This window comes from Lontra canadensis, unplaced genomic scaffold (genome assembly GCF_010015895.1).
Source record: "Lontra canadensis isolate GAN:19392208 unplaced genomic scaffold, GSC_riverotter_1.0 scaffold34, whole genome shotgun sequence".
Classification (NCBI taxonomy): Eukaryota; Metazoa; Chordata; class Mammalia; order Carnivora; family Mustelidae; genus Lontra; species Lontra canadensis.
In genome coordinates this window covers 2,013,134-2,040,867 of record NW_022631028.1, presented here as the reverse complement: position 1 = coordinate 2,040,867, position 27,734 = coordinate 2,013,134, and the positions used below count along the sequence as shown (strand labels likewise).

General features: G+C 42.0%; 1 protein-coding gene and 1 long non-coding RNA gene across 6 annotated transcripts in view; one reads left to right on the top strand and one right to left on the bottom strand.

Moving 5' to 3' along the window:
• The window catches only part of ADAMTS9 (ADAM metallopeptidase with thrombospondin type 1 motif 9), a 164,907-nt gene that overhangs the window by 95,242 nt on the left and 41,931 nt on the right, over positions 1-27,734 (top strand). The window contains exons 29-30 of one of the 3 annotated variants that reach the window (XM_032867324.1): positions 18,190-18,357; positions 25,087-25,260. The exons of 1 other annotated variant lie outside the window; for it this stretch is intronic. In XM_032867324.1, coding sequence (XP_032723215.1) covers positions 18,190-18,357; positions 25,087-25,260 — 342 coding nt within the window. The remainder of the gene's footprint in view (positions 1-18,189; positions 18,358-25,086; positions 25,261-27,734) is intronic. One more of the 3 variants, XM_032867325.1, reaches the window with a different exon arrangement.
• Positions 866-10,634, bottom strand: LOC116873524. 3 transcript variants are annotated; one of them, XR_004383835.1, is made up of 4 exons: positions 4,869-6,583; positions 4,292-4,413; positions 2,864-3,094; positions 866-1,755 (listed from the first exon to the last, which is right to left on the bottom strand). It is a non-coding gene; the product is annotated as an uncharacterized LOC116873524 (long non-coding RNA). The 3 variants fall into 3 exon arrangements; XR_004383837.1 differs by lacking the exon at positions 866-1,755 and adding an exon at positions 10,544-10,634 and having other exon boundaries at positions 2,829-3,094; positions 4,869-5,097; XR_004383836.1 differs by lacking the exon at positions 2,864-3,094 and having other exon boundaries at positions 4,869-5,728.

The following is a 27,734-nucleotide window of genomic DNA, read 5'->3' as shown; positions in this document are numbered from 1 at the left end:
TTCTGGAACGGAAAGGAATGGGAATTTTGGAATGTGGAGTGGGAGGTAGAGATTGAGTCCACGTCTAACTGGTTGGGAGGGAATCCTGATTAGTAGAGGCAGTCGAGGAAGATTTATTTTATGGAGAAGGCGTCAACAATTCTTTAGAAGGGGGGAGGTGGTCATCATTTATTTTTCAGCAAATACTTTTTACATGTCTACTGTGAGCCAGGCACTATTCTAGGTGCTAAGGATACAACAGTGAACAAGTCAGCTATACATTCAAGTAGAGAAGGAGAAAATATGGTATTAAACAAATAAAACCAATTACACGTGTAAATAAAGAACGACACTGTTTTCCCTGGCAGCCTCATTACAATCATAAAGATAAAAATAAGAGATTGCTCTTAGAGGAACGCTCACGGTTACTAATGATCTTTGTTCACTAAATAAAAATTATCAGTCCTACCTTTCCCTTTCAGTGTACAATTGCATAATCATTTTCAGGGATAAATGCTCTGTGGCTGGTGGCCTGGAACTTTTAAAAACCTCCTATCAGAGGGTGTGCTTCTGTTCACCCTTACATTATAACCCGGACATGAGTTCAGTGATCTGAGAGCCAGGATAAGCAGAGGGCCTGGCTTTCCATCTCTCCCCACGAGGGTTCTCAGCCTCCACACCTGTGTGCGAAGTCCTGGCTGAAGTTCATTTCCCCCTGTGTTATTTAATGATTACCAATAAAAAGACCTGGAATGTGTGGATTGCCATGCCACCACCTTTGCTTCTTGTTGTTTTATTTCCTCCAAAGTGGGATCATTTTCATGGGTGGTTTTAAAGACCACAACTTCCCTTTCCAAGAATTTATAAAATGGAACATTGGCAGCCAAAAAAAAAAAGAGAGTGTACAGAAAGTAGTATGGAAAGTAATCAATACAGGCCGAGCCTACAAAACCATTATGCGTAGGCAGATCTGCATCCCCTTTCTCCTGTTAGAAAGAGGATATGCCTTGGCCAATGCAGTCCAGTAAGTTTCTACAATGATGGAAATGTTTTCTATTTTTGCTTTCCACTATGGAACCTACTAGACCCATGTGGCTAATACAGAGCCCTTGAAACGTGGCCAAGTGCAACAGGGAGACCGCACTTTACATTGTATTTAATTTTAATTACTCTACATTTAAATAGCCACCTGTGGCTGGTGGCTACCATATTGGACAGGGCAACCTCAGACAACAGTACATCTTAAGCAATTAATACTCAACTAGCCAAGAAATTACTAAACTTATTAAAGTAAATAGGAGAGAAAAACCCTATGCCAGCTTGTAAAAAGGGTCCCTAAGTAGGATGCCCTTATATCCAAGTGAGTACCATTCTCCTGCCTTTCTTCTGCTTTGTGCCTTTGCTTTGGAACACTGCAGTGGGTGTTTTCTGACAGCTGGGCATTAGAAAAAACAGGACAGTGCAAAGAGAGGCTTATCAGAACCAGCTGTCTTGAGAGTAGTAACTCCAGGGCCTCCGTGTAAAAGCAGCTGTTAAAACAACTCTCCTCTTGTGCGTCTTAGAGTTCAAGTTCATCGTGGCAGTAAGTTCAGTTAAGGAGAAAGAGTGTTTATGTGTTCAGTGGGCTGAAAGGGCAAGGCTTGATTGATGCTTTTTAGGAGAAGACAAAAATGGGAAACACCAGGTAGTCACCTTGTAGAAGCTTGAATTCCAGGAGATCATTCCCTCTTTGAAGGAAGTTTCAGGAAGGCAGCTTTTCATATTCTTCACTGAGCCCTGTAGGTAAAGGTTGGGGAGATTAACTTTAAGGGGCTGTGTTTGAAAAACACTTCAGAAGAATCAGGGTTGAGGCAATGTCTCCTCCATCACTGTGATTCTCATCATTTAGCTTGGCAATACTTAGCCTTCCCAGTGTTAAGAAAGCCCTTATGGACTTATTCACATTCATGGCCCACGCGGACACCCCCTTGAAATTAAAATGTATGCAACAAAATGGGTGCAGATTGAGTGATGATGTCATCGATAAGTAAAATAATTCTGAGTATCACAGAAAGTGGATGAACGGGTAGCTTCAGTTATCCACAAAAGAGCTGTTTTTTTCCTCCACTTAATTTTGGAAAGAAATAGTACTTCTTCCCATGATTATTGGGAAGGCTTTGATTTTTTTTTTTTTATTATAACAATCACTTACATTTTGGAGCATTTACTTTTTGCTAGGAATTACACAAAGCAATTCACCCGTATTTTCTAATTTAATCCTCTCTACTTGAAGAAATTAGCACCATCAGAGAAGTTAACTGGTTGGGTCTACGTCACACTGTTGAGAAGGGACTTGAACCTGGGATTCTTCTGACTTTCAAGCCCCAGGTTTGACCCAAGATACAATCCTCTCATTTTGCTTTTTAGTTGGTGAAGTGGTAAAATGCAACCTCTGTGGAAAGAGGAAATTTAAGATTTTCTGCTCTCCTAAATTGTAACTATTTGAAACATTCTGGAATTCCTGAGCCATTTTCAAGTTTTGCTTCAGAGCTCTAAAGGGATGGATATGAGAAAATTGTTTCTCTTTAAATTAAAACCAAGTAAAGAGCAAAATTTGTGTTTTTAGAAGATTTTGAGGAAAAAAAGTATCCCCTAATTAATAAACACTTACTGGTGATATGTCTGACATTTTAATATACAAAAAGAAATGAAATATCTTGGGGTAATAAATCTAAGTGTTTTCTTTGTTCAGTGGATCGGTAGATAATCGGGACAATAGATCAGATTTTGTTAAAGCCAATTAGGAGATTTGCAGATGTTTGTGGTGATAAGGTTTGCTGTAGAACGTAATCTGCTACCCTACAAGTGAATAATGCAATTAAAATTTATTAAAAAGTGAGCTCACACTGAAAGCTCTTTGTTTGAAATAAAAGCCATCAAATGCAATGAGATGTCTTCCAAACTGTTTCTTGAGCTAAAACTAAGCTCTTCTTGGGGCAACACTGAGTCTCCTCTGTTCCCATTGGTAGGACAGTCTACAGCTTTGGGTTCTGTTCCTGTCTTCAGCCATCGTTGTCCCCTGTATTCCTCCGTCCACATGGCAGGGGTAGGACAAGACTTGGCTATGGTTTGGGAACTGTGTGAAATAAAGAGAAGGAAACTATAATGGAAAAAAACAGCAAGTTTGCTTTCTTCTTCTTAGGTAAAGCAAAGGAAGAAATAGTCACCACATTTCAAGTGAAAAATCTATTAACCAAATCACTTATTTAATCACCCTAAACCTTCATTTCCTTTGGGCTGAACAGGCCCACTATTTAAGCTTGTTGCCTTACTCAAAGTGGGTGTAAAATAAGCAATACTAAAATGAATGGATTAATGGATGGATGAACAAATGGGCCTAGCTACTTAGGAGCTGAAGTCCTAATTGCATTGGCCTAGAAATATGGAAATAAAATGCTAATCTGTATGAGGGAATAATTAAAAAGAAACAGAGGATTGGATGTTGGCGGTGTATCAATAGTGACTTCCTGACTTGGAGAGTTATATGGTATTTATGTAGGAGAGTGTCCTTGATTTGGGGAAACTAGAGTTTTAGAGCTGGTGAGACATTATGTCTACAAGCCGCTCATATATACATATACACCATTATTATATAGGGAGGGAGGAATGAGCAAGTGTGGCAAAATGTTGCCAGTTGGAAGACGAGGATAAGGGAGTTCTTTGTGATGATCTTGCAATTTTTCTGTAGGTTTGATATATTTTAAAATAAGTTATTGTTAAAAGAAACATAAATAGGTTCAGAGGATGTATTTTACTTCAAAGGAAGTGAAGTGTAGGTCTGGATTTATTTCAGGACTTTAAAAATTCTGACATATTTTAGGAAGCTGTTTTTAATCTCAGATTTACACTTTCACATCATAATAAGAGTGAGGGCTACAGCCAGGGTTCAGCAAAAACAGAATCTTTGCTCGTTTTTCATTGGCTCATTTCCCATGACTTTCTCTTCTCCTTGTCCCCATTTCCCTTCCTCCCTCAGCCCCCTCCCACCCATGCAGCTCAAATGAAAGACCCTGGGGGATGATGTGGGGTTTTTTTGCTCCCCTTTTCCCAGGGAAATCCAGACTTCCATTGCAAGCCTTGCCAGTAAATTCCAGTAAATACTTGGCTATATGCAGACTCACCTTTTTTTTTTTTTTTAAATCTGCTGCTCCCCAGTAAAGCCCGGATTCCTTTGAAAACTAAGAGCTTTTTTTTCTTTTTTTTTTTTTTTCCAAAAATGTGTGTTGTTTATTTTCCTTGCACTTAATAAAAAGCCTTCAACCAACCAACTCACGTATTTCATTGCAGTTTGAACTCTGTTGGTGAAATCATGATTTCCCTCTCGTCATCAGCTGTGAAATATCCAGGAACCCCTTAGTGGTGGTGGGTCAGGGACATGATGTCAGAGAGGAGGTGCTGTGCAGAAAAGCATGTTTGTTCATTGTTGTTGAGATCTTCATTGCTGTGTACAGGGTTCAAGGGCACGTTGTACATGTCCCATTCTCTAGAGACCAGGACTTCCCAACCCTTTTAGTCTGAGACCTTGATCTTCTTGGACTGATGTTCAGAAGGCTCTTTACTACTTCTGTCCACCAAAAAAAGCTCTCTGGCCCCACCTCTATCAAGTCAGTTAAAATCAATTCAGTTTTGCGAGCTTGTTGGACTTTCTGAAAACCTTAGGATAATTAGTGGTTTTCAGTTGGGAGTGATTTTTAGCCCCACCTCCGCCCAGTGGACATTAGGCAGTGTCTTTGGACAAGTGTCATAGATAGGTTAGCACTGCTACTGAATTCTAATGGATGGAAGCCAGGGATGTCAATTAGCATCTTACAATGCATGGCATAGCCCCTAACAGCAAAGAATTATCTCACCCAAAATGTTGAAATAGTGCCAAGGTTGAGAAGGCCTGAAGAGACATCTGGTGAGGAGAAGGAGGATTCCTAATCAAAAGTCAAAGTTGAGGTCACAGTTACAAGCCCCATGGAACGATGCTGCTTAGCTATCAGAAAACAGTTTTCTCTGGAGAACTGAATTTCCCATTAAATATTATGTGGGATTCCAGGAAGCCATCAAGGTCAGTCAAAGATTTTCAAGGCTGAGCTGAAAGTATGAGATCTCAAAGTTGCCTTACCAGACTGAATGTGCAAATCCACAATCAGTGTCCCTCATCCTTTTTCTGGAGGGGGGAGTGGGAGGTTGTTACAAATGTATACAAATGTGTCCAGTATAATCCACAGACATTCTGCATGGCAAGTTCAGCAAGAGTGACCAACTTTAGAAAGAAGGACATCAATGACGATGGGTGCTTCTAGAAAACAAGGGCTACTCCAACGTGTTCATGCATTAAAATTGTTGTAACAGCCTGACAGGTCGTATGTATTTGTTGCTTTTCGCCTTGTGTTTCAAGCAGTCCATGTTTCCCTCATCCATGATAGAATGCGTGTATGTAATGGTCCAGCTAGATCGAGGAAATGGTGTCAGAGTTAAATATTTAAGTTTTCCTTCAGATATTTTTTTAAAAAATAGGATGAACCCCTAGTGTGCATTTTATCAGGAAAGTAGCAGATTGTGTTTTTGACTGAAGACTAAGGCAGTGATACAGCAAGTATTTCATGGGTTATAAAAAGGTATGAATCAGGATATCCCAGGCTCAGCACTGTTGACATATGATATCAGGTAATTCTTAGCTGGGGGGGCTGGTCTGTGCCTTGGAAGATGTTTAGCAGCAACCTTAACCTCTACCCACTGGATGCCAATAGTATATCCCCTTGGTTGTAATAACCAAAAATGTCTTCAAACATGGCCACATCCCCTACAGGGTAACATCACCTCCTCTCTCTAGTTCTATGGATTTCCTGCCCCAGAACTTTTCTTTCCATAGTCTAATGAGCATTAGGTGGGTATAGTCTGCAGCATTTCCCAAATGTGTTTGATACCAAATTCCCATTTTTTTAAGTCCGAGAAGTCTTTAATGTTATCAAATTGTTCCTTTCTCCTTTCTGGGAAGATAAACTGTTACGATGTAGAGATCACCAGTTTTCACCATCAATTCTGTCAGTTATTTCCCACTGGTTTTTTTAGTCCTTACGAGGAAGTCACACACAGGTGATCAGTTTCTCCAGACGTGTGGCATTAAATTGACTTTTCAGTACATGGATTTCTGAGGAAGAAAGTTTCTGAAGCTCTGCCTCTCCCTACCTTCCCTTTTCCACTTTGCAAATCTTTTCTTGCTTCAGCAGGAGGCAAATGCTATATATTTACCAACTGCAGCCTCCACAGGGCACATCCAGATCTGCCCCCAGAACAGCAGGCTCAGCTCTAAGAAGGGGGATCAGAGAACATTTGAGATGATGCATCTCCCGGCCCTCGAATGAAAATCAATCTCAATACTTCTCTTCCCAGAAGGTCACTAATGATGGCCCCATAAACACTAGTGGTGACTCCAAAACTTTTGGTCCAGAGAAGCTCATCAGTAGAGGAAAAGCAAGCAAAATGCCCCCAAGACACTGTAATCAACCTCAGAAATTTTGTGGTAGGACCTAAGTACTAATGAAATATTGGATTTGTCCCCCAATGTCTAAAGTTTTGTTTTTTTTTTTGATGGAGGACCAGAGAAAATGTTTTTAGAAGATAAGTATGCTGGTGCCCAATTTAGAAGAGATGGTTCTCCAAAAAGCAAGTGAGTGGCACCTTTCAGACTTAACTAGAACCTTGAATTTGCAATGGACTAACTAGGTAAAAAGCATTAAAAATTAGAAATTGCTTTTTGCCTTTTACCTAATTATAACCTGAATTATAAACCTAATTATAATTATGTAATTTGGAATTGGAGAAATAATAGCAAAGACCCCCATTTACTGAACATTTCAGCGAGCCAAGTCCTGGGCCTAATGCTTTATATGCATTATTACTAGTCCTCATAAAGTCTTTGCAAAATCGACCTTACTATGTCCATTATGCAGGTAGGAAAACTGAGCTGTCAGAAGGCAAGTAAGTTACCCAGCATCATATGGTCAGTAATTCTTGAAACCAGACCTGACTGACTCCTAAGCTCCTTGCTTTCTCACTCCCTCTCTTGTAGGGCTTTCCAATATTCTAGAAATACTGATTTTGATTTGGGACACATGAAAGAAACAAGCTCTTGCCCAAGTGGAAATCAGTTTACTCTCCTCTGTTTTTTAAACCACTGAAGTTGAGTCCTTAGTATCTGAGTGTTTTCTAAGGGTTTTCAGCCAGGTTTCCGGTTTTGTTTATTTTACTTATCAAAGTCTGAGGTAGCTGAATGTTTGTATTTTTAAACAGAACAATTTTAACAATTCACTTGGTTTTAAATAGTTTTCAAAGGAACTCAGAAATTAGGCTTGGTTACCTAGAATTCCCCAACCAGTGCTCCTGAAAGGACCTGGCTTCCCCCGTCCCATGATACAACACCCTAGTATGATGAGAATTGGTAGATTTTTAAGGAGAAGTCTGCTGGACTAAGAAAAGTAGGTCTTTCTCAACACAACCTGATCCTAACACATGGGTAACCCAATTACCCCACTTAATAGAGAGGCTTCTTGTGGCTAGTTTGTATAGAGTGTATAGGGTGGTGGCAATGATTTATTTCTGTCAAATTCACTGTATAATTACAAAATCTCAGGCTTGATACTGGTTTTGCAGCCCTGGATATCCTATACTCTGAAGTCTTTTCTTTTTCTTTTTTTTTTTTTTTTAAGATTTTATTTATTTATTTGACAGACAGAGATCACAAGTAGGCAGAGAGGCAGGCAGAGAGAGAGAGAGGAGGAAGCAGGCTCCCCACTGAGCAGAGAGCCCGACACGGGGCTCAATCCCCGGCCCCTGGGATCATGACCTGAGCCAAAGGCAGAGGCTTTAACCCACTGATCCACCCAGGCACCCCCTGAGAGCCTTTTCATAAATGAAACTTAAAAAAATATATATCAGGATCAAGCTGAGACACACTGTTTTGGAACAGCAGTGAAAGTCTTCAGTCTTTTGCTTTTAGATGTTTCCAGCCAGAACAGAGATAGAAAATGCCCAACCCATGTAGACCCCACCTGTGTCCATACATTTCTTCATAGTTTATTTTCAGTCCGTATATTTACATTTTTCCATCTGGGAAAAGTATCACTCTAAATTGACACTTTTGGGGAGGAGAAACCACATTACGTGACTGAAGGTCACTCCGGGTATAGGATGGTCTCAATGGCTTAGAGCCAGTGTTCGACAATAGTCTCGCCTTTGCAGGGCAGAGTAGTATTCTAAGTTCCTAGCTTCTGCCATTTGCGTTGATTTCCCTTATATTGCATCCTCAGGTAACCTTCCTTTTGGGTGTCCCTTATGCATTATTTAGTTCTGTATTTATGAATTAAGTATTTAACCGCAAGAGTACTTAGCCATTGTTGGACTGAATAGACACAGGAGATAGGAGAGAACAATAGTTGTGTATTTGGTCCCTACGATGAAACTGAGCATTGTGCAGGATACGTACCTAATCCTTAAAAATTCTTGGGAGAGAAGTGGCTCTAGGTTCTTTGAGATGCTATGCATTCACTCATTCATGCATTCACTTACGTATTCCATAAATATTTGAATGTTTTCTGTAAGCTTGTTACTACTCTCGCCACTAGGGATATAGCAGTGAACAAAACAGACAAAAATTCTTAGAGAAGAGGGATAAAAAAACAACATGGAAGGGGGGTGGGATGGGAACTGTACATTTAAGGAAGTCAGTCAAGTCTCCATTAAGAAAGTGACATTTGATCAGAGATATGGGAAAATACAAAAGCAAGCCATATGGATATCTAGAAGAATATCCTGGGTTAAGACTCAGAGACAGAAGTGTGTCAGGCACATCTTATCAACAGCAAGGAAGCCAGTGTGGTTGAGTTAGAGGAGGTGGATGATAGGATATGAAATTAGAGATGAAACCAAGGGAGAGGACCATGGGAGTAAATCATGGATGGGGGAGGAAGGGTCAGGCTATTGGAAGGATTTTTGCTTACACTCAATGATATAGGAAACCATTATGGGGAGGAAAGTTGAGTAGGAACATGAATTTGTTTTATAAGACTGAGTCTGGCTTCTGAATTTAGAGGAAGCTATAGGAGGCACAGAGGTGGAAACAGGGAGACCATTAGGAAATCCGCTGCAGTGAATGAGATGGGAGAAGACCATGAGTGAGTGACTTGGATGCTCACAGCAGAAGTGGTGAGAATTGGTGAGATTCCAATGTATTTTTAAAGAAGTACCTAAGGATTAGCTGAGGTTTGGATATGGGGTGTGAGAGAAAGAGAGGAGTTGGAATGACTCCAAATGTTGTATACAGAATTAGCAGGATGGAATTTGCATTGACTGAAATAAAGAGGAATAACTGTAGGAAGGAGGAGTTTATAGAGGAAAACCAGGGCTTATGCTTTGGACGTGTTAAGTTGGAATGCTTATTCAGCATCATTTCATGCCTCTGTTGAGCAGAATTGGAAAGAGATGTTTGCCATGGTTAAGCATTTCACTTAGGATCACAAGAGAAGAGATAGTACTGGTCAAACCCAGTCTGAATGATTCCAAAACCAAATTCATAACAACCACCTCCTTCTCTCCCAAACCTTGGGTTTCCTTGAGTAGATCTCCAAATAGTATAGGAATAATTTAAATTCACGCATAACCATCAACTTAATTTTAGCCCCTTTGAATGCCAAGTGTTTCATGTTCTAGCCATTTACGTTTTAGCTGGTTTGACTTTTTGTCTCATCCTTTCACAATGGCATTTTGAGCTATTTCTTTAACAAATTGGTAAGCCAGAGGGAAAGACAAGAAAAGCCACAAGGATGAATAGTGCCTGTGGCCAGTGAATTGGTCCTATTTGAATTCCCAATAGAGCAATGTAAGGTTGGAGGATAAGCATCTAATTCAATAATGGTTAAGATAAGCTTTTTCCGTTCTGCTGAGATCTATTTCTCTGGATACAGACTCAGATATGTATGCACATCTCAGCTTTTCAGTAGTATTCACATCTACCCAAAAGCAAACTAACCACATAAACTACTTCCTCCCAAAAAAGTTGGAGACTTTTTCGGTGTAAGATGTCTGACATGCTGCCATGTAAAGATGTTCCTTTCACACCAAGCCAATGGAGGAAGGTCCAGTTAAATAGAGAAAGCCAGACTGGAAGAGGCAATTACATGAACTTTGTCCTGGTGTCTTTTCAGTGACTGAAAGGGAGATAGACCAGTTCTCTGCGAAGAGGAAGAGGTTTAAGGGCTAGACACAGGTTGGGTAGATGAAAGTCCAGAGAGAACCTGCATGGCTTGCTTTTCAATGAAAGCATTCCCAAAGGTGACTTCAGCTTCCCAGGTCTGTTCCTGACCATCGGTGACATTAGCATAAGTCATGAGGGGGTGTCCCTGAACATTGCCATCTTCTAGCACAATGACATCTCCAGGCAGCCTCAGTCCTGGTCTACCTTCAGAGTGCCGAGAAGTTCTGGTCACCCATCCCTCAGCCATAACTTTCCTACCAATTACTCAGGCGCTTGGTCACTCACCTTTGCAACAGCTGAGAGTAAGGATCCTGGCACAAATATCTCACCCACTATCCCCCCGTCTTCCAGACCGCCTTCATGAACAACCCCGTGGCAAGCACAGAGTAGGCTTGTACCATTTTCACCTCTTTCCTGAAAGACGCCAATATCATTATTCTGCTGAAGTCAGTTTACAAAGAATCAGAATAGGCAGTGTACTTGGAAATGGGGAATCAGAGGGCCTGTTAGGGACCCCAGGGCCAGGGAATGTACTAGGCCTCAGGCTCCTGGGGGCACCACTGGCGGTGGCCGTGATAAAATTCACCAGGTGTTGCTTTTGCAGATTGTCTCGGTCTTCGGTTTTTGTCTTGATGGGGAGAAACATCATAGTATTTAACATTCTCGCGGAACAAAAGAACGAAAAGAACCTCCATTTGGGTTTCCCAATTTGCATAGCTCATTTCATAGGCTGTTCTATTTAATGTGAATATCACGTCCCCTCCTCTCATTTGAAGTTGTTTCATTATGAGATAGGGAGGGGACAGCTGGAGAGCCCTGTGCCTCATCATTCTTGGGGGGGATGGGAGGTGGAGGGCACGAGCCCTTCCTACCGCGTCCCCGTGTTGGCGTGGCCCCAGCATCCTCTGTGCAAGGCATATTACAGGACCACCTACTTGGCTGTCGTATTGACAGCAGCCTCCAGGCGTGCTCCAAGCTCTGACATGTGAGTCTGAGTGCCTTTTCTCCCACAGTCTTAGACCTTTGTCATACTGTAAAGGCTGTCGGTCTTGGGGGCGACAGGGATGGAAGCGTGGACTCATGCCCCATCCGGCTGGGATGACCGTGACTCCCGCATCTGCTTTCTTCCCTGGTGTTCCCTGCCAATCTCCTGCTTTCTCAGCTCCTTTTCATGGTAATAAGTGCCATGGTGGTCCTGGACATAAACAGCCATCAGGCAGACCTGTCAACATTGGCTTTACGCCCTGAAGTCACAGCCCTTGTTTCCTGGCAGAACTCTCTCTCCCGCCCCAGTCATTCTGGTTCCCCAGTGCCCCCTATCCGGAGCCATTCTTGTGTTGTGAGAAGCCCTCACTGTGCTCACACCCAGCAGATCACAAAGGACTGTGACCACTGCCAAGGTGGAGCTGAGCAGAGCAGGGAAGGGAGGGCATGGCCGTTCGGTAATGGTGGTCACTGGTATGGAGGTTGTGTTTCGGGACATTAAAGGGATAACCTCACAAGAAGCAAATGAGAAACATAAGTAGCTCTTGAGATAATACGTATGAGCAGGAAACGGTGGAATAAAAAAAAAACGTGGCATTCAGATGTGGGGTCTTTCTTTTTCTTACTGTCTTCCTGTCTTCTGTGGCCAGGGAGACCATATTAATAAGTAATAGTTGAAAAGAGTGGAAAGGGCATTACAGAAGAGGAGGAGGCTTCCACATTTATGTCTGCTCTGTGGATTGCTCTGTGACCTTTGGAAAGAAAAGCTCTTCACCTGCTCACATGAGTGAGATTTGACCCAAGTTCCCTTCTTCACTCAGCAAACGCCCGTGGGAGAATGCTAATCTCAGGGACTCCATTAGTTAACATAGATTTAAAAAAAAATTACTCACCTTTCTACCCACGTGTTGGGAGACATTCTAAAAGACTCTGCTGAATAGAAAATGGTAGTAGTGGTGCTTGTGAATGGGTATTGGTTTTTACACTGTTCGCCCAGAACACCAAGAGCTCTGGCTCTGCAGTGTCCCACTTCACCGTGACGTGACTCTGTTGGGTACAGACAGTGCTGGGGTCCCCATTTTACAGACTACAAATCTGAGTTGAGAGAGGTTAATTTGCCCCAGATGGCCCCAAAATAAAACGGCAGATGGCGTGTCAGCTTGGGTGTGCCATACTCCAAAACCTGTGGCTCACCATGCTGCATTTTAGAGCAAGATGGAGACAGGCAGGGAGCTTTGCCGCCACTTACGCATGTCCACCACAGCCATGGTTCCTGAGCCACGTGAAGAACACCAGTACTTGGCCACAAGTCCCCAGGGGGGTCCTATTCTGTGCGTCCTAAGTCAGCCTTTACTCCTTCCGTGCTGTGTGACTGTGAGGCGCCATGTCTCCTTTTCTCTAGTGTTGAATTTAGAAAATAAATAGAAGGACTGAACCATCTTTGAGATGTCTTACAGCTCAGACATTTGTGAGATGAGTCCTCCGTGAGTTGGCAGGCCCACATCAACAGCCCGCGGCCTTCCATTCATGTCCGTGCAAAGAGCCATTCACCAGGGAACAGAAGCCGTCACTCGCCGTGTGGCACCAGGCAGGCCCCATAGAGTGAAGAAATGCTGAAAAATGGCCAGGAAAAATGAGGGTGTGGCCACAGCCAAGGGGAGATCTGGCCCTTTTTTATGTGATTGTATATTTACACTCTAAGTCTTTCTTCCCTGGGTCTTAAAAATGCCGTGAAGATAGTAGTAAGGTCAGAAACACTGACATTGTATAGGTCCTGTCTTCCTGAGGGACTGAGGAAGCAGAGGCTTCTAGAATAGTCTTGAGAGACATGTCTTTGAGGTCCTTGCTTTTTGTTGTTGCCTTGGGTCCACTGAGGTAGACAGCTTGTTTTCTTAACCAAGCCCTTTCTTCTGTGTAGTTTAAGGAAGAAGGTAGTAGTCCTGGAGCCCGGAACTAACTCTGCTGCCTCCTGGCTTTGTGACCCTGAGCAAGTTATGGCACCTCTTTGGGAGGTGCTGTTGGGATTAAATGCTGTTGGGATTAAATGACAGAAGCCAGTGTCCTTCAGCTTAGCTCGTCATTCTTAGTAAGGGTTCGATAGAAGGTAGCTCGTGTGATTTCCAGTAGTTCTGTCCCAGCTGAAAGAGTGGTCCAAGGGTGGCCTTTTTGAATCTAAATAACTTATGCCAAATCAGTTCAGCATTCACACTGTGGGTCAGATTCTGGGTGCTTCTCTCTTGGCGACATTTAGGAAAAGGGGACATTTGGTTTCTAGCACACTTTCATGCGTTCTTTCACTTCCATAATTAACCGCTGGCTGCCTCTAGCGTGGAGGGCAGTATATAAACACGGGTGAGCAGCAGCCCCTGTCTTTTTCCTCCGTGGCAAGTCCACGTGGTTTTCCAGCCCCCACATGGAGCCACGTTGGGCGCTCTGATCCCCTAGGCTACATCCTTGTGCTCTCATCCTGGCTTGGGTGGGAGAGTGTGTGCCGGCTGGTTTTGCCTCTCCTGGTCCTATGATCCTCCTACATACTGACTTCATTCATACCCATCATTGGCAAAGGCTGTCCTGGACCCTGGCTGCCAGCCTTGCATCCTTGCTGCCAGCCTGCTGTTTCCAGGCAAGACTTGACATCCGAGGACTTACACATTGCACCGACCAAGAACCCTCAGATAGGGAGCCAATAAATCGCCCCCACAAGGTAATGCGTCGAATTTAACTGCCGTATCTTAGGGACTCACATTGATGCAGAAGTCAGTGCCTGGAAAAGGCTGGAAATGATCAGATGAAACTTTCCCTCAGCATATAAGAGCTGCAACCTGTGTTTATTTGATTATCAAAATGACAACTTCTTTAGGAAATCCTTAAAGACCTACTAATGAACCTGTTAGATATGAAAATTTCTACAAGCAGCTGCTTCTCTTCGTTGGTGAGTTAGAAAGCATGAAATGAAAAGTGGTTTTCATGATTAGTTACCTTGAGAATTTCCTTATCACTTTTAGATCTTAATTTCAGGCAAATTATATGGGTGGTGAGTCATGCTGAAGTATTGCATTCTTTTTTTCCAAGTTGGTTCCGTTCAAATCCCCAAATAAGAAAAAAGCACATAGGAATAGGTGGGAGGCAGCTAATCTAGATGTTAACCAGATTTTAAGGCATCAGAATTTTTTTTAAGATTTTATTGAGAAAGAGAGTGAGAGAGAGAGAGAGAGAGGAGGGGCAGAGAGGGGGGGAGAGAGAGAATCTTTAAGCAGACTGTGCACTGAGTACAGAGTCCTACATGGGATTCGATCCCAGGACCCTGAGATCATGACTTAAGTTGAAACCAAGATCCGATCCTCAACAGACTGAGCCGCCCAAGCGCCCTAAGATATCAGATTTGGAAACTACTTCGTCCATTTCATTTCATGAGAAATAGATGTTGGTTGCACCAGTAGTGCCCTTCAGATGAATTATTATCAGTGATGATGGTGATCATTCCACTGTTTTCCTTGTGCTGTTATTGTTCTCAACAGACGTCTGTCTGCTTGGGCTGGAATCACAGCAGGGAGAGGCATGTAGAAAGCACTGTGGTTACGCCAGTTTGGAAACACCAGTTGTCTCTGATCCTGGTACCTCTCTCTATGGTTACTGGGATGATTAAATGAGATAGTGCAGGTCTTAGAGCAGTGCCTGGCCCATGGATGAATGTGAGAATGCTAGAATGTGCCTTTTCTAGTTCTGCCTCTCCTTTTAGACTGTCCCTCTGATGCTATGGCCGATTACTGAATGGCTGTTTCCATCAACTCTCTTTCTCCCCCTTCATATTAAAGGATAGCTCATTTGTACTGCTTATATACTGAACTGACTGTCCCTATGGGCCGATTTGCTGTAAGTTCACCCATGTTCCTGTGTTTACAGGTAGGCCTGTGTCTTTACCCTCCTGAAGCCCCTGTTTGAACCCATGCATCCAGGTCTTTTGAGTTCTGTCTGTTTCCCACAAATTAAGACATCCTTGACTCCCAGGGCTATGTCCCTGTCCCTGTACATGTCATCACTATCCAGTTAGCCACACTGCAAACCTGGGAGTCCTTCCTGAGTCTTCCTCCTCCCCCGTACCCCGCAGCTGATCCACCATTTCTCCCTCGAAAGAAGTATGTCTTAAATACACCAACTTCCCCCACCCCAACACTCTGCACCCTCTTCAGAATCACCATCGCCAGGGTGCATGGGTAGCTCAGCCGATTAAGCATCTGACTCTCGATATTGGCTCAGATCATGGTCTCAGGGTTGTGAGATCAAGCCCTAGGTTAAGTTCTGCACTGAGCCTGGACCGTGCTTAAAATTCTCTCTCTCCCTCGCTGTCTGTCCCTCCCCCTTCTCTTCTTCTCTAGGAAAAAAAAAAAAAAAAAAGAATCACCATCTCCTCTTGCCTGGACCTGTGCAGTAGCTTCCTACTGTTGTATTGTCTCCATTCTTGCTGTATTCCCATCCAATGTCCACTCAGCAGTCAGGGTAGAATTTTTGCAGCAAACATCAGACCATATTTGCCCAGATTTAAAACTTAGAAGTGATATTCCAAATCTAAGTATACGATAATGACCTGTGAGTTCTGTTTGGCCTGGCCCTGGGGGAAGCCTCAGGAGCCCTCCTGCAACCACTGCGGCTGGCTTCCCCCAGAGCACTCCTCTCCGTTGCCAAGCGGGTGTTTGTTTTTGTCAACACGTGGTCAGTGTTGGTCTCCGTCACTGGCCTGGAAGCTCCATGAGGGTGGGGCATGGTCAGCTTTGCTTATCACTGTGTTGCCAGCCCTTCACATATATCTTGAAACTGAGTAGGCCCTCATGTGTTTATTGAGTGAACAAAGGAATTCATCCCAAATTCAAATTATGCCCCTTTGTTATCTGTCAAAGTTAAGTTTCTAAATATTAAAATTAGTCACTAACAGTAGAGATTTTTCTGTATGCAAGTCATTAGACCACTGGTTTGTAGGACTATTTCTAGGAGCTTCATTCTATATTTTTTTTTAATATTTTATCTATAGATTTGAGAGAGGAAGAGAGAGAGAGCACAAGCAGGGGAAGGGGCAGATAGAGAGGGAGAAGCTGACTCTCTGCTGAGCGGGGAGCCCGATGTGGGGCTCGATCCCAAGACTCTGTGATCATGACCGAAATGGAAGATGGATGCTTAACCAATGAGCCACCCAGGTGCCCCTAGGAGCTTCATTCTAAAAACCCTCCAGAATTATGTCCCAAGACTTTATATACATGAAAGCACTGTAGGTTGAAAGATGGTTATTTTTGTTCTGGTATGAATATTTAAACTGGTCTCCTTCCTTCTACACTGTGTACTCTATTAAGATTTCCAGGGGCCCCTGGGTGGCACAGTCGGTTGAGCGTCTGACTCTTGGTTTCATCTCAGGTCTTGATCTCTGGGTCATGAGATCGATCCTCACATCAGGCTCCATGCTCAGCGTAGAGTCTGCTTAAGACTTTCTCTCCCTTTCCCTCTGCTGCCCTTCTCCCCACTTCCCTCTCACAAATAAATAAATAAATAAATAACTCTTTTAATAAAAAAAAAAAAGATTTCCAGAATGACAGCTCCAAATTGTAATACTCTCATAAGACGGAGCTCAAAGGCAGCCAGCAATGTTTCCATTTCCTGAAGTAAAAAGTCACAGCCAAACCTATTAATATACATATTGCAAAATCATCTACTAGCTGCTGTTGAAATGTTTGTAATGATTTGTGCTTATTAGAGAAAGATGTCTGGCACATTTATGAATGATAGAACTTTGAACGTGCTTGGTAATAGCAGTTGGATTAATATTCGGCTCCGTGTTTTATAGGGCACTATTTATCTATGAGGTACAAAAGGGCACTTTGGTAATTTACGTTAACAAAATCACAGAGTTAGTGAGGGAAATGAGAAATATTGAATAGAAGGAAATGACACTTGAAATCTGTTTTCATTGCATTTTCACATTTTGTTCTTCATTCTTAAACTCATTTCCCTCTAAAAGTCAAGAACGTTATATTGGGAAATAATGTGTCTTGAAAACCTGAGCCAGCAAGCTTATGATCCAAGTGGTAATGACTTCTGTAATCGCTAATGAGGCAAATGGACGGTGAATGTCTCAGTGCACTCATTGGGGCCAGCCTCTTGCCTGTTCCGCAAGAAGCTGTCATATCAAATTTTTGTCCTGACTCCATGGGCACTTTGATTCCTAAACCTTTTTGAGAAACCTAATCTGAAATCAAAGTCAAGTTTCTTAGATGTGGTCAGACAAGGTCACATTTAAAACAGTTCAGTGAACTTGCAGATCAAAGTTGAAAGGTAATGCCTCCCTCCCCAAATTGGCACAGACTTACCTGCTCACTTACCTTTCAGTTTCTAACATGGCTTTTTCACCTCCTTCCCCAACCGACTGGGAAAATGAGAGTTTATCCTCTGAAAAATGGTCAAAGAGTTCCTTTAAATCATTTAATTAGGAAATTGGACACAGTTGTATTTTGGAAATGTACCTTTATCCAAATCAGTGAATCTCAAGGCATTTTGTTGAAGAGATATCTTGATCAGAGATTGCGTAAAGTGAGATGTGCGACAGGAATCCTTACGAATTCATAGTGGGACTTAAAATCAGAATTTCGTGGTAATTTCTGGTTCATTGGCTTTATTTTTTGCCTGAAGGGTCAGGATTTGCCCACACTCTTGAGGGACCCAAAACACTACGCAGGATTGCTGCCATAAGGCTACAGACATTTTTCCCCCCAATGCCACCTTCTTGCCATTCGGAACCTTGAGATATTACCTAAAATGGCTCTAGAAAAGGGGGGATGATGACTCGTGTTAGATATGATCTTAACATCTCACAACTCAGGTGTTTATCAAACTCCATGTGATTTAAAAACAAAAACAAAAACAAAAAACCACAACAACAACCTTGCCATTGCTTTATATTTCAGTGTTCTGTCTCTTGTGGTCGAGGGCATAAGCAACGAAATGTTTACTGCATGGCAAAGGATGGAAGCCATTTAGAAAGTGATTACTGTAAACACCTTGCTAAGCCAAATGGGCTCAGAAAGTGCAGAGGAGGACGATGCCCCAAATGGAAGGCTGGCGCCTGGAGTCAGGTGAGCGATGCTTCTCCTTACGACTGCTTCCTTCTTCCCTGCGCCACGTGGCCGACACCAGCGCGTTGGCTGTGTTTCTCTGCACAGTTCCAGTTTTGCAGAGGGGAGCTTGGGGCCCACGGGGAAGGGAACACTCTTTATGTGAGCGTACTTGCTTGCTGGGAGACCTGGGACCGGTGGATTCAGCCCTTGGTGCCTTGCAGAATGCCTCCAGCAGGATGGTTGTTGAGGATGAATTCCAAGCAGTAGTGGTTGTAGGTGTCAGACCTCTGGCCCAGAGTGGCCCTTCAGGATGCCTTCACTGATGGTGTGTTTTAGTCTCCCACCACCACTTAAACAACCACTAACTCAGACTGCTGTAAGCTTGACTCTGCTCACCTGGCAGGAATTGGGTCGGGATTGAGATTCGTACAGCACGGGCTGCCACTATGAAGGATTAGTGACTAGGTCTCTGCCCCCTTTGCTTCTGCAGGACAGAGGTGGGGACAGAAGAAGGAGTGCTCTCGCATTTTCTAGCTACGCGACCTTGGGTGATCTGTTTAACCTTCCTGAGCCTACTTCATAGAGCTCTTGTGAGGATTTAATGCCATAATGAATGCCGAGTGCTTAGTTCAGAGGTCTTAAATCTAAGAGGCCCTCAAGAGAAATATTTTCTTTGGATGAATGTGATGTGTCTCTCGGACGGGGAAGGGAGGGGGTGGTAAGTTCCCAAGAAAGCAATTACAGTCACACTCCACTAATTCTAAACATTTGGTAATCTAGACAGGAGCTGGGTGAGAGAATTTCCCTATTGTATTTAGCCAGGAACTTTTCGGAAGCTTCTGTTTACCTATAAACAACTGACGTGTGAACCAAAGTCGCTCACACATCAGCCTTGAGGCTGAGCTCTTCATGCTACACTTGCACATCCTCTCAGCGTGGTTGAAGGTGCTTGCTTAAAAATAATAAGGTGCGGTTTTGTATATTCTGTCTTTCATGCTGCTCTTCCTCTCCGTTGCTTGACCTCTTTGTGCTTTCACTGAATTTGTGGTTCTCCAGTGCAGCCGAGAATTACCAGTGCTTTTAAGAATCAATAGAAAAGTAGGTTCCAAGTTGGAAGGTTCCAGATTTGGTTCTTTCAGAGCCTGAATCTTGAGTCCCCGGAGCCCCACAGAAGCTCCTGATGGCTGTGTTAACGTGGGGAGGAATCGAGAATTCTCCATCTCGCCATGACTAATGGAAAATTCCTCTAGAAATGTGAATTTTTCTTAAATGCTCTGAGCTGGCATCATTGTCCCAAATGGCGTTCCCCCCACCCCCTGCCATACGCCCCTTCACAGAAACGCAAGACATGCCGCATCATTCCCTAGAAGAGTAGCCTCATCCTTCTTAAGGCCTCTCTCATAACGATCGTGTGTTCTTGTTTCTGTTTTAATTCAACAGTCAAAGCTTCAGGGTCCAACCAGAGCGAGTTCTTCCTCTGACTTCACTAAGCGATCAGATTTCAAGGCAGTGTTTCATATTGGTCATCCTTAATGGCTTCTCTAAGTGACTGCTGTCATCTGTAACTCCCAGCCCTCTTATTTGGAGAACTATTCAATTCATGTATAAGCCCGCAGCTAACATTATTGAAGATACGGCACTAATTAGCTTGTCCTCTTGTAGACTTTCATGCTCTGTTGCTTTTCTTTATGTTCCTTGGCCTCTACTTATCTATTTTCATCATGCCCTGAATATTAAGTTTGGAACATGGAAATGATGCTCATTTTATAGGCCAATTTATTCAATATAGAGACAATGAAAAGAATCTTTCACTCTTTATTGGTAAACACAGTGAGTTTTAATCCAGTATTCTGGGATCTTGTTGGGAAGTCTAAAATTGCTTACAAAGCTGGGATGATTAGGTTTGAACCCTGGCGGGGTTTGTTTTTTTTTTTTGAACATAAGGTAATAGGATTATCAGAATGCCTCCCTAGAAAAGACTGCACCTGTTCAAAATGATTGCCTAAAACAGTCTAGTCACCTTTGTAGAAAATGCAAGTAAACAGTTATGTAATGGTCTGTGGCCAGCTTTGTAATGCCCTGATTTGATTTGTAGAAATGAATTATAAAAGCAGGCAAAACAAGGTGCTGCATGGGAAAAATCTGATTTATGCAATTTAGAAGTATGCCTGAAAATAATCAGATGCAGTGGTTAATGGAGATAGACAGTCTGCATGGTTAAAGATTATTGGCTTACTAATGATCCATTGGTAAACAGAAATAACCCTAAGGCAGTGATATTGAAGCAAGAGTAATGATTATCCATTTGCAACAATGTTGAGAAGATTTTATATCTATCTGGTCCTTCTGTTTTCTGCTGATACAATATTCTAGTCATCTCCTGTTCCAGGTAGGAAGAAGAATTAGGGCCATTTCTCATCATGTCGAAATGTCTGAGGATAATAGGACGTATAGAATATTGGGCTGTGTTGATTTTCATAGTCTCACCCTCAAAATTGGTGCTTTGAGATTTAAAGTGGAATGTTTCCTTTCTCCATCTTTTGAAAATCTTGAATTTGTCAAGGAAATCTTTCCAATAAAAGGAAAGCTTATTTTGGAAACCATCCTCACTAAAATTTTAAAGCTTTTTTTTTTTTTAGAAATTCCACATTCAATTTGTTTAAATGCTTTGGATCAAGAGATAAGGGATGCCCATGAAATTTTAAGTCAAAAATCGGCATCACGTTCTTGATTCAGTTTTGATAAATGCAAAGGCTTTGGAGTCCCATGATATAGAACCATTCCAGAGTAAAAATTATTTAATCCATTTGTATAGAAAGGTTTAAAAAAAAATGAAGGTCAGAAATCAAAAGAATGAATGATCAGATTAGAATAAAAGTAACACTTCGTCATTGCTTGTCGATCATGAATTCACTTGGTCGATTCATTTCTCAGTCCTAAGGTACATGTCTTTTTCACACTTGAAACCCTGTATGCTCAGAATGGGTCTAACAACCAATGGAATGCCATGATTTAATTAAAATAGCCCTTTTTCCCCTTAGTGATACAAAACACAATGCTTTGTCTTGCCATCGGTGGTGTCTTCAATGGAGGGAAATAATACAATTTTAAAAACCCTTCAGTGCTAATACCAAAATGGGAGCTGGCAAATTGCATGATGAATCCACCAGCCGTTTTGGGTTAGAACTTTTCTTGTAAATTACAGCTTGGTTGTGGCGTTGGATTCTGAATTATTCTGCTAATGTTTCATGCAGAAACATGGTGAATGTGTAGCTGGTGTCCTTTGAGAAATCAAGGAAACCATATGCACATTATGCACATAGTCAGTGATGAGAAAGAGAGTCGCTTGTGTACTCTCCATTATTTCATTTGTATTTGAACTGTAAGCATTGATGTTGAATTGTTTGAATACAGGCCTCTCACCCACACTCTTGCTGACGTAGTATAGAAGACTGCATCCTATTAGCACCATATTTTAAAACTGGAAGCCAAATTCTAATCCAGAGTAGCCATGGCCCATTGCCTAGGGCAGAATTCACTTTGACTGCTTTATGTTTTTGTCTTTGCTGGAGTTGATTATCTCTGTTGTTTGCCATCTTTGTGCAGGGTCTCTCTAAAAGACTTATTAGGAAGTATAAAAGATACATTCTGTCAAATGCTTAGCATGCAGCTCAGCTCTCAGGGGTGATTTTATACTCTTGGGACACTTGGCAATGTCTAGAGACAGAACTGGTTGTCACAAGTGGGTGGAGGAGGGGAGACATGATTGCCATTGAATGGATAGAGCCCAGGGAAGCTGCTAAACTTCCTACAGTGGCTATAGGACAGCTCCAAACAATAAAGAATTATTAGGTGGAGAAACCCTCGTATGGAGTCTGGCACATAGCAAGTGCTAAGTTAAAAGGTCACAAATATTGTTGGGACTCTTATGATTTATTAAAGTTGGTTCATATAGTTGTTTCTCAAGCTAGTCCCTCCTCTAAATAACATCACCCTCATAATTTCAACAGTAATACTGGAAAAAAGTATATAAAATACTTTCCAGTTTTCAAGTATATATATGATTCCCCACACATCAGAAGTTACAAAGAGATTCTTTTTATCTGTGGAAATAAACATTGAGGTCCCCCTATAAGTTGGGGATTCTGCACAGCAGGGAGGACAGAGAGATGAAACATAGTTCCCAGTTCAGTAGTTCAGAACTAAAAACATCTCCTTTCAAACCTGCACATTCCACGTGGAATGATGGCAAGGGGAAACCCATTAACAGAGACTGCTCAACCTTTTTCCCCCAGGCACTAAGTAGAAGATGTACTAAATAGCACAGGAAGCATTGAGCACACACATGTGCACACACCACCACACCCTCACCATGTCCAGGGTCATGCAGAGGTCTCTCTAATGTTCCCTGATTTATTCATGGGCTTTCCATACAAACCTCAGAGAATTCACCAAGCAAGCATGGCCAGCTCTGTATGCAAATTGTCACCTCCCTTGAGACAGCACAGGAAGAAAGTCCAACACAGAGAACTAACTCTGACTCAGTGTACTTGCTTTTGAACAAAGATGACGGTAGATAGGGTATTTGGAAAGGCAAACTTTAGACTTTATGTGCACTTAAGTCATGGCAAAACTTTCCTTCTTTCCAAGCTGGCTTTGACATTATAAAAATAACAATTTTTAGCCTATCACTAAACCTTCCTGTGTCTTTATTTGCCTTTTGAGAAATTGTTGAACACTGGAGGAAGTGATTTTTGGTTAATGTTGGGTACTTATGGCTCTTAATACGTTGCCTTCGTTGAACCATAAGTAAATTACTCAGTAACACTAGCATCAAAAAGAGGTCTCATTTATTTAGAGCTTGAAGAGTACAGAATCTGAAAGTCTTTAATGTTTGTTCCTTTTTCTTTAGGTTATTAAAACATTGTGAGATTTTGAATATATATCAGTCCTATGCTGTGCTCCAACTTGTCTACCTAATTATTCTTAGTCTTTCTTTGTATTTCCATTTCGATACACTCTTCTGGGAGTGTCTAGAGATATTCGTGTGTGTGTGTGTGTGTGTGTGTGTGTGTGTATACATATATATACATATATATATCCAAAGGGTTTTTTAGTTGTCGGTGTTTGTTGTCAATGATGATGATGTTGGAACCTCTCTGTCATTCACCTAATGACTCCCCCAAGTTACAGTTCGTTCATTTCCAGGGTAATGAATGGGAAATATTATACATGGAGCTCCCATGAGCATTAAATGGTCAATCTCTGTAGACAAGGCCATCACTTGTCCTTAGGAACCCTCCCATTCCACCCAGGACATAATGACTTTAAAAGTCTGGTTTCTTCTGGGTCACAGACTCATTCAATCCAATTAATACAATTAAACCCAAACAGTAGTAGCTATGTTGCCTCAAAATATTTCCTTCTCTTCAGCTAGCTTTGATGTGAACGTTCAAACTCTTGCCCAGCATAGACCCATCTGAAATGATATGATTTCCTGAGCTGCTCTCTAAATAGGATCAGCTCTTTTCTTAAAACCTGAAATGAAAATAAAATTAATATTCAGCAGAATCTATTGGGTGTGCTTCTCACTAGTAAATTCCCATTAACCTCAGAGCAAGACGAATCCTGCTGCAGGTTAATTGGACAAGGATGCTTTTCTAATTGAAAAGATCGTGATTCTATTCTTTAAGACTTCGTCTCGGAAATGCAGCCGTAATGTACGTTAAGTTTGTTTTCTCAATGCCAGACAAATTAACGGAGGCCAAGCTATTGCAAAAACTTGGTAACAATTTTAAATGGCTCAGTATAATAATATACTGTTCTTTCCAAGCAAATGTTGCCTGTAGTTTCTGTCAAAACCGTAATAAAGACAATAATTCTTGGCCTGCCCATAAGTGAGATTATGAAACCCAGCAATGAGGAAACCATCAAAAAATTAATTTAAAGGAAAGTTAATTGCAGACTTAATATGGTGTTTTGCAATTTGGTCAACAAAATGTTTAGCCTGATTAACAGTATTTTTCAAGGGTTGGAAACATGACGCCCGCCCAAGGAAATGGTTTCTCCTTGTCAGCGTTTATTTTCATATATTCATCTAAGGTTGTAAATAGGCTCTAATACTTCTGTGAATTCAGTAGTTAAAAAAAAAAAATTCCTTTTCTCCAGAAATAGGAGCAAGGAAAGGAAGCGATGGAGAAAATAATTCTACTTATAAGGCCCTAAAAGCTTTCATGATTTACTCTCCCTGGGTTATACTTTTAATCTGCCAAGAATCTTCTTGTACAACAGCACTGTGTCTCCAATTTTCAAGAACTTCCAGTCCTCTGGGATAGAAATCATTTGGGGTTTTTATTTCACATGGCAGCACTATTTATTTCAAGATTGGTATTAAATGTTTTATAATCATCTTTCCCAGCCTCATTCAGTCTCCAAGAGTTTGGGTAACTTTAGAGATTCCCCAAGACTCGAATACATATCTCACTCACCAGCCCTGAATGACAGTTAAGTTTGCAGATTTAAGATATTATCTTGGGTCCCTTTCATTGGAAATTAGAAAGCTTTGTAATAGTGGTGAAAGTCATTGGATTAGGAGTGCATTCCCCACGCCTGTGACCCTTCTCCACCCCTGCCACACACACACATACACACACACACACACACTCACACACACACACACACTCATACACACACACACACACACCCCAAATGACCCAAAGCTCCCACTTACACGGTCTTTCTTCTTAGTGCTCTGTATCCTGTGGCCAAGGCACACGGCGGAGAAGTGTGGGCTGTCAGATGGGAGCAAACAAAATAGCCAGAGAGTCCGAGTGCAACCCGTACACCAGACCGGAGTCGGAGCGCGTCTGCCAAGCCCCGCCGTGTCCTCGCTATGCTTGGAGGGCAGAGGAATGGCAAGAAGTAAGTAGAGCCATGAAGTGGGCACCTGCCAGGCGTTTCGCTCAACCCCCTTGCAATCACCACATCCTTTACCCTGAAATGACTTCAAGCACGGTGACAAGGCTGGCTCTTTCCCAGAAGGTTTGCTGTCAGACGGCGAGCAGTTCGCTCCGACCAGGGTGGGAGAGCTCCTCCTTTTTATGCAGTTCCTACGTCTGTGTTCTTGAATGTTCCAAGTCGGGCTGCCTCCAGAAACACTGTATCAGGCCTTGGGCCAAATGCATACAGCTATCTTGCACAAAAGGAGGGAGAGATAGAAGACATATTTTTGATACATATATCCCAACTTGGGCATCCCGTATTAGTTCCACCAGCCACAAGGCAGACTCCAGGTAGGACCCGCTCTGCGTGTGTCTCCTTTTGTGACTTTGACTGTCAAGTCAAGACAGACACTCTTGTGAATCCCTGATTAATTAGTGAAGCATTTCCAACATTAAAAAAAAAAAATGATGGAATCTGAAAAACAGCTCAGTGGATGCAGGGATAGACCTGTTTTTCTCCCTCTCCAAGTTAATGTTTAGTTAAAGAAAACACTGTGCGTCCCTGGAGAAAAGTCTGGCTAGAGAAGGTAAGACTGGAGGAAGAGGGAAGGTTTGGTTCCAGAAGAGAATACATTGTAGAAAGAGGGGAAAGAGTATAAGAAAGCAAAACGGAGTCTTCTGACTTTGGAATAAAACAAAAAGTACACACTGTCAGCACTTTAGTGATATGAATAATAAGGAATTTCCCACCAAGAATGGATTTTAGAAGAGGGAGAAACAGTGCTGGGCTCAGTGCTCTGAACTTTATGCTCATTCCCTTGCTAGGCAAAATGGGTGTCGCTATTATCATCCCACTTTGCAGCCAAGGAAACTGAGTTCTGAGAGCCAATGTCATCTGTCCCAGTGTCACATGCCCAGCAAGTAGAAGGAGTAAGACTTGATTCTAAATGTAAACCATTCTGAGATACTACCACTGCAGTTTTAAAAAAAAAAATTGGCACAAGTGCTCCTAGCAATACCACTTTATTTTTTTTTCCAGGTGTAAGAGATATAATTGGCATATAATATTGTATTTATTTTAGGCAAAAACATGTTGATTTGATATATGTATCTATTATAGAATAATTACCATGGTATGTTTTTAATAAGTGTTATAGTTAAATTTTCTCACCTCACATAGTTACAGGTTGTTTTTTTTTTCCCCTTGTGATGAGAAATGTTAAGATCTACTCTCTTGGCAACTTTCAAATGTATGATACAGTATTGTTAACTACAGTCACCCTGTGTATATTAGATTCCCAGGGCTTATTTCTGTTATAGCTGGAAGTTTGTATCTTTTGACCCCCTTCACCCAGTCACCTAGCCCCTACCCATCCCCTCTGCCAACACTGATCTGTTCTTTGTATCTACAGGTTTGGTTGTTTTAAGATTCTGTATATAATTGAGACCATACAGTATTTGTCGTTCTCTGTCTGATTGATGTCACTCAGCACAGTGCGCTCAAATTCCATCTGTATGGTCACAGGTGGCAGGATTTCGTTCTTTTTATGGCTATTATATCCCATTGTAGATGTCGATGTAGATATAGATATATACATTTTTTAATTCATATACCCATTGATGGACGCTTAAGTTGCTTCCACGTCTTGGCTATTGTAAATAATGCTGCAGTGAATGTGGGTGGGGCGAGCAGATATCTTTTCAAATTAGTGATTTTATTTCCTCCAGAGAAATATCCAGAAGTGGAATTGCAGAATCATATGGTAGTTCTGTTTTCAATTTTTTTTTTAAACATTTTATTTACTTGAGAGAGAGAGAGCACAGAGAGAGTGGGGGGGAAGCAGATTCTCCACTGAGCAGAGACCCCAATGCAGGGCTTGATCCCAGGACCCCAGGATCATGACCTGAGCCAAAGGCAGACGCTTAACTGACTGAGCCACCCAGGTGCCCCCTGTTTTTAATTTTTTGAAGAATCTCCATACTATTTTCCATAGAGGATGCACTAATTTACATTCCCATGCACAGTGCGCAGGGGTTCCCCTTTCTCTAGACTCTCAGCAACACTTGCTGTTATTTTGCTAATAGCTGTTCTAACAGGTATGAGGCTGTATCTCCTTGTGAATTTGATGTGCGTTTCCCTGATGATTAGCAATGGTGAACATCTTTTCATATATCTGTTGGTTATTTGTGTGTCTTCTTTTGAGAAATGTCTGGCCAGGTCCTTTGCCCCTTTTTAGTTTGATGTAGTCCTACCTGTTTATTTTTACTTTTGATGCCTTTGCTCTTGGTGTCACATTCAGAATGGTTATAGCCAAGACTAATGTCAAGGATCATACCCCTTATGTTTTCTTCCAATGGTTTTATGTTTTCAAATCTTTCTGATTCAAGTCTTTAATCCACTGTGAGTTCATTTCTGTGTATGGTGTAAGGTAGGAGTCCAATTTCATTATTTTG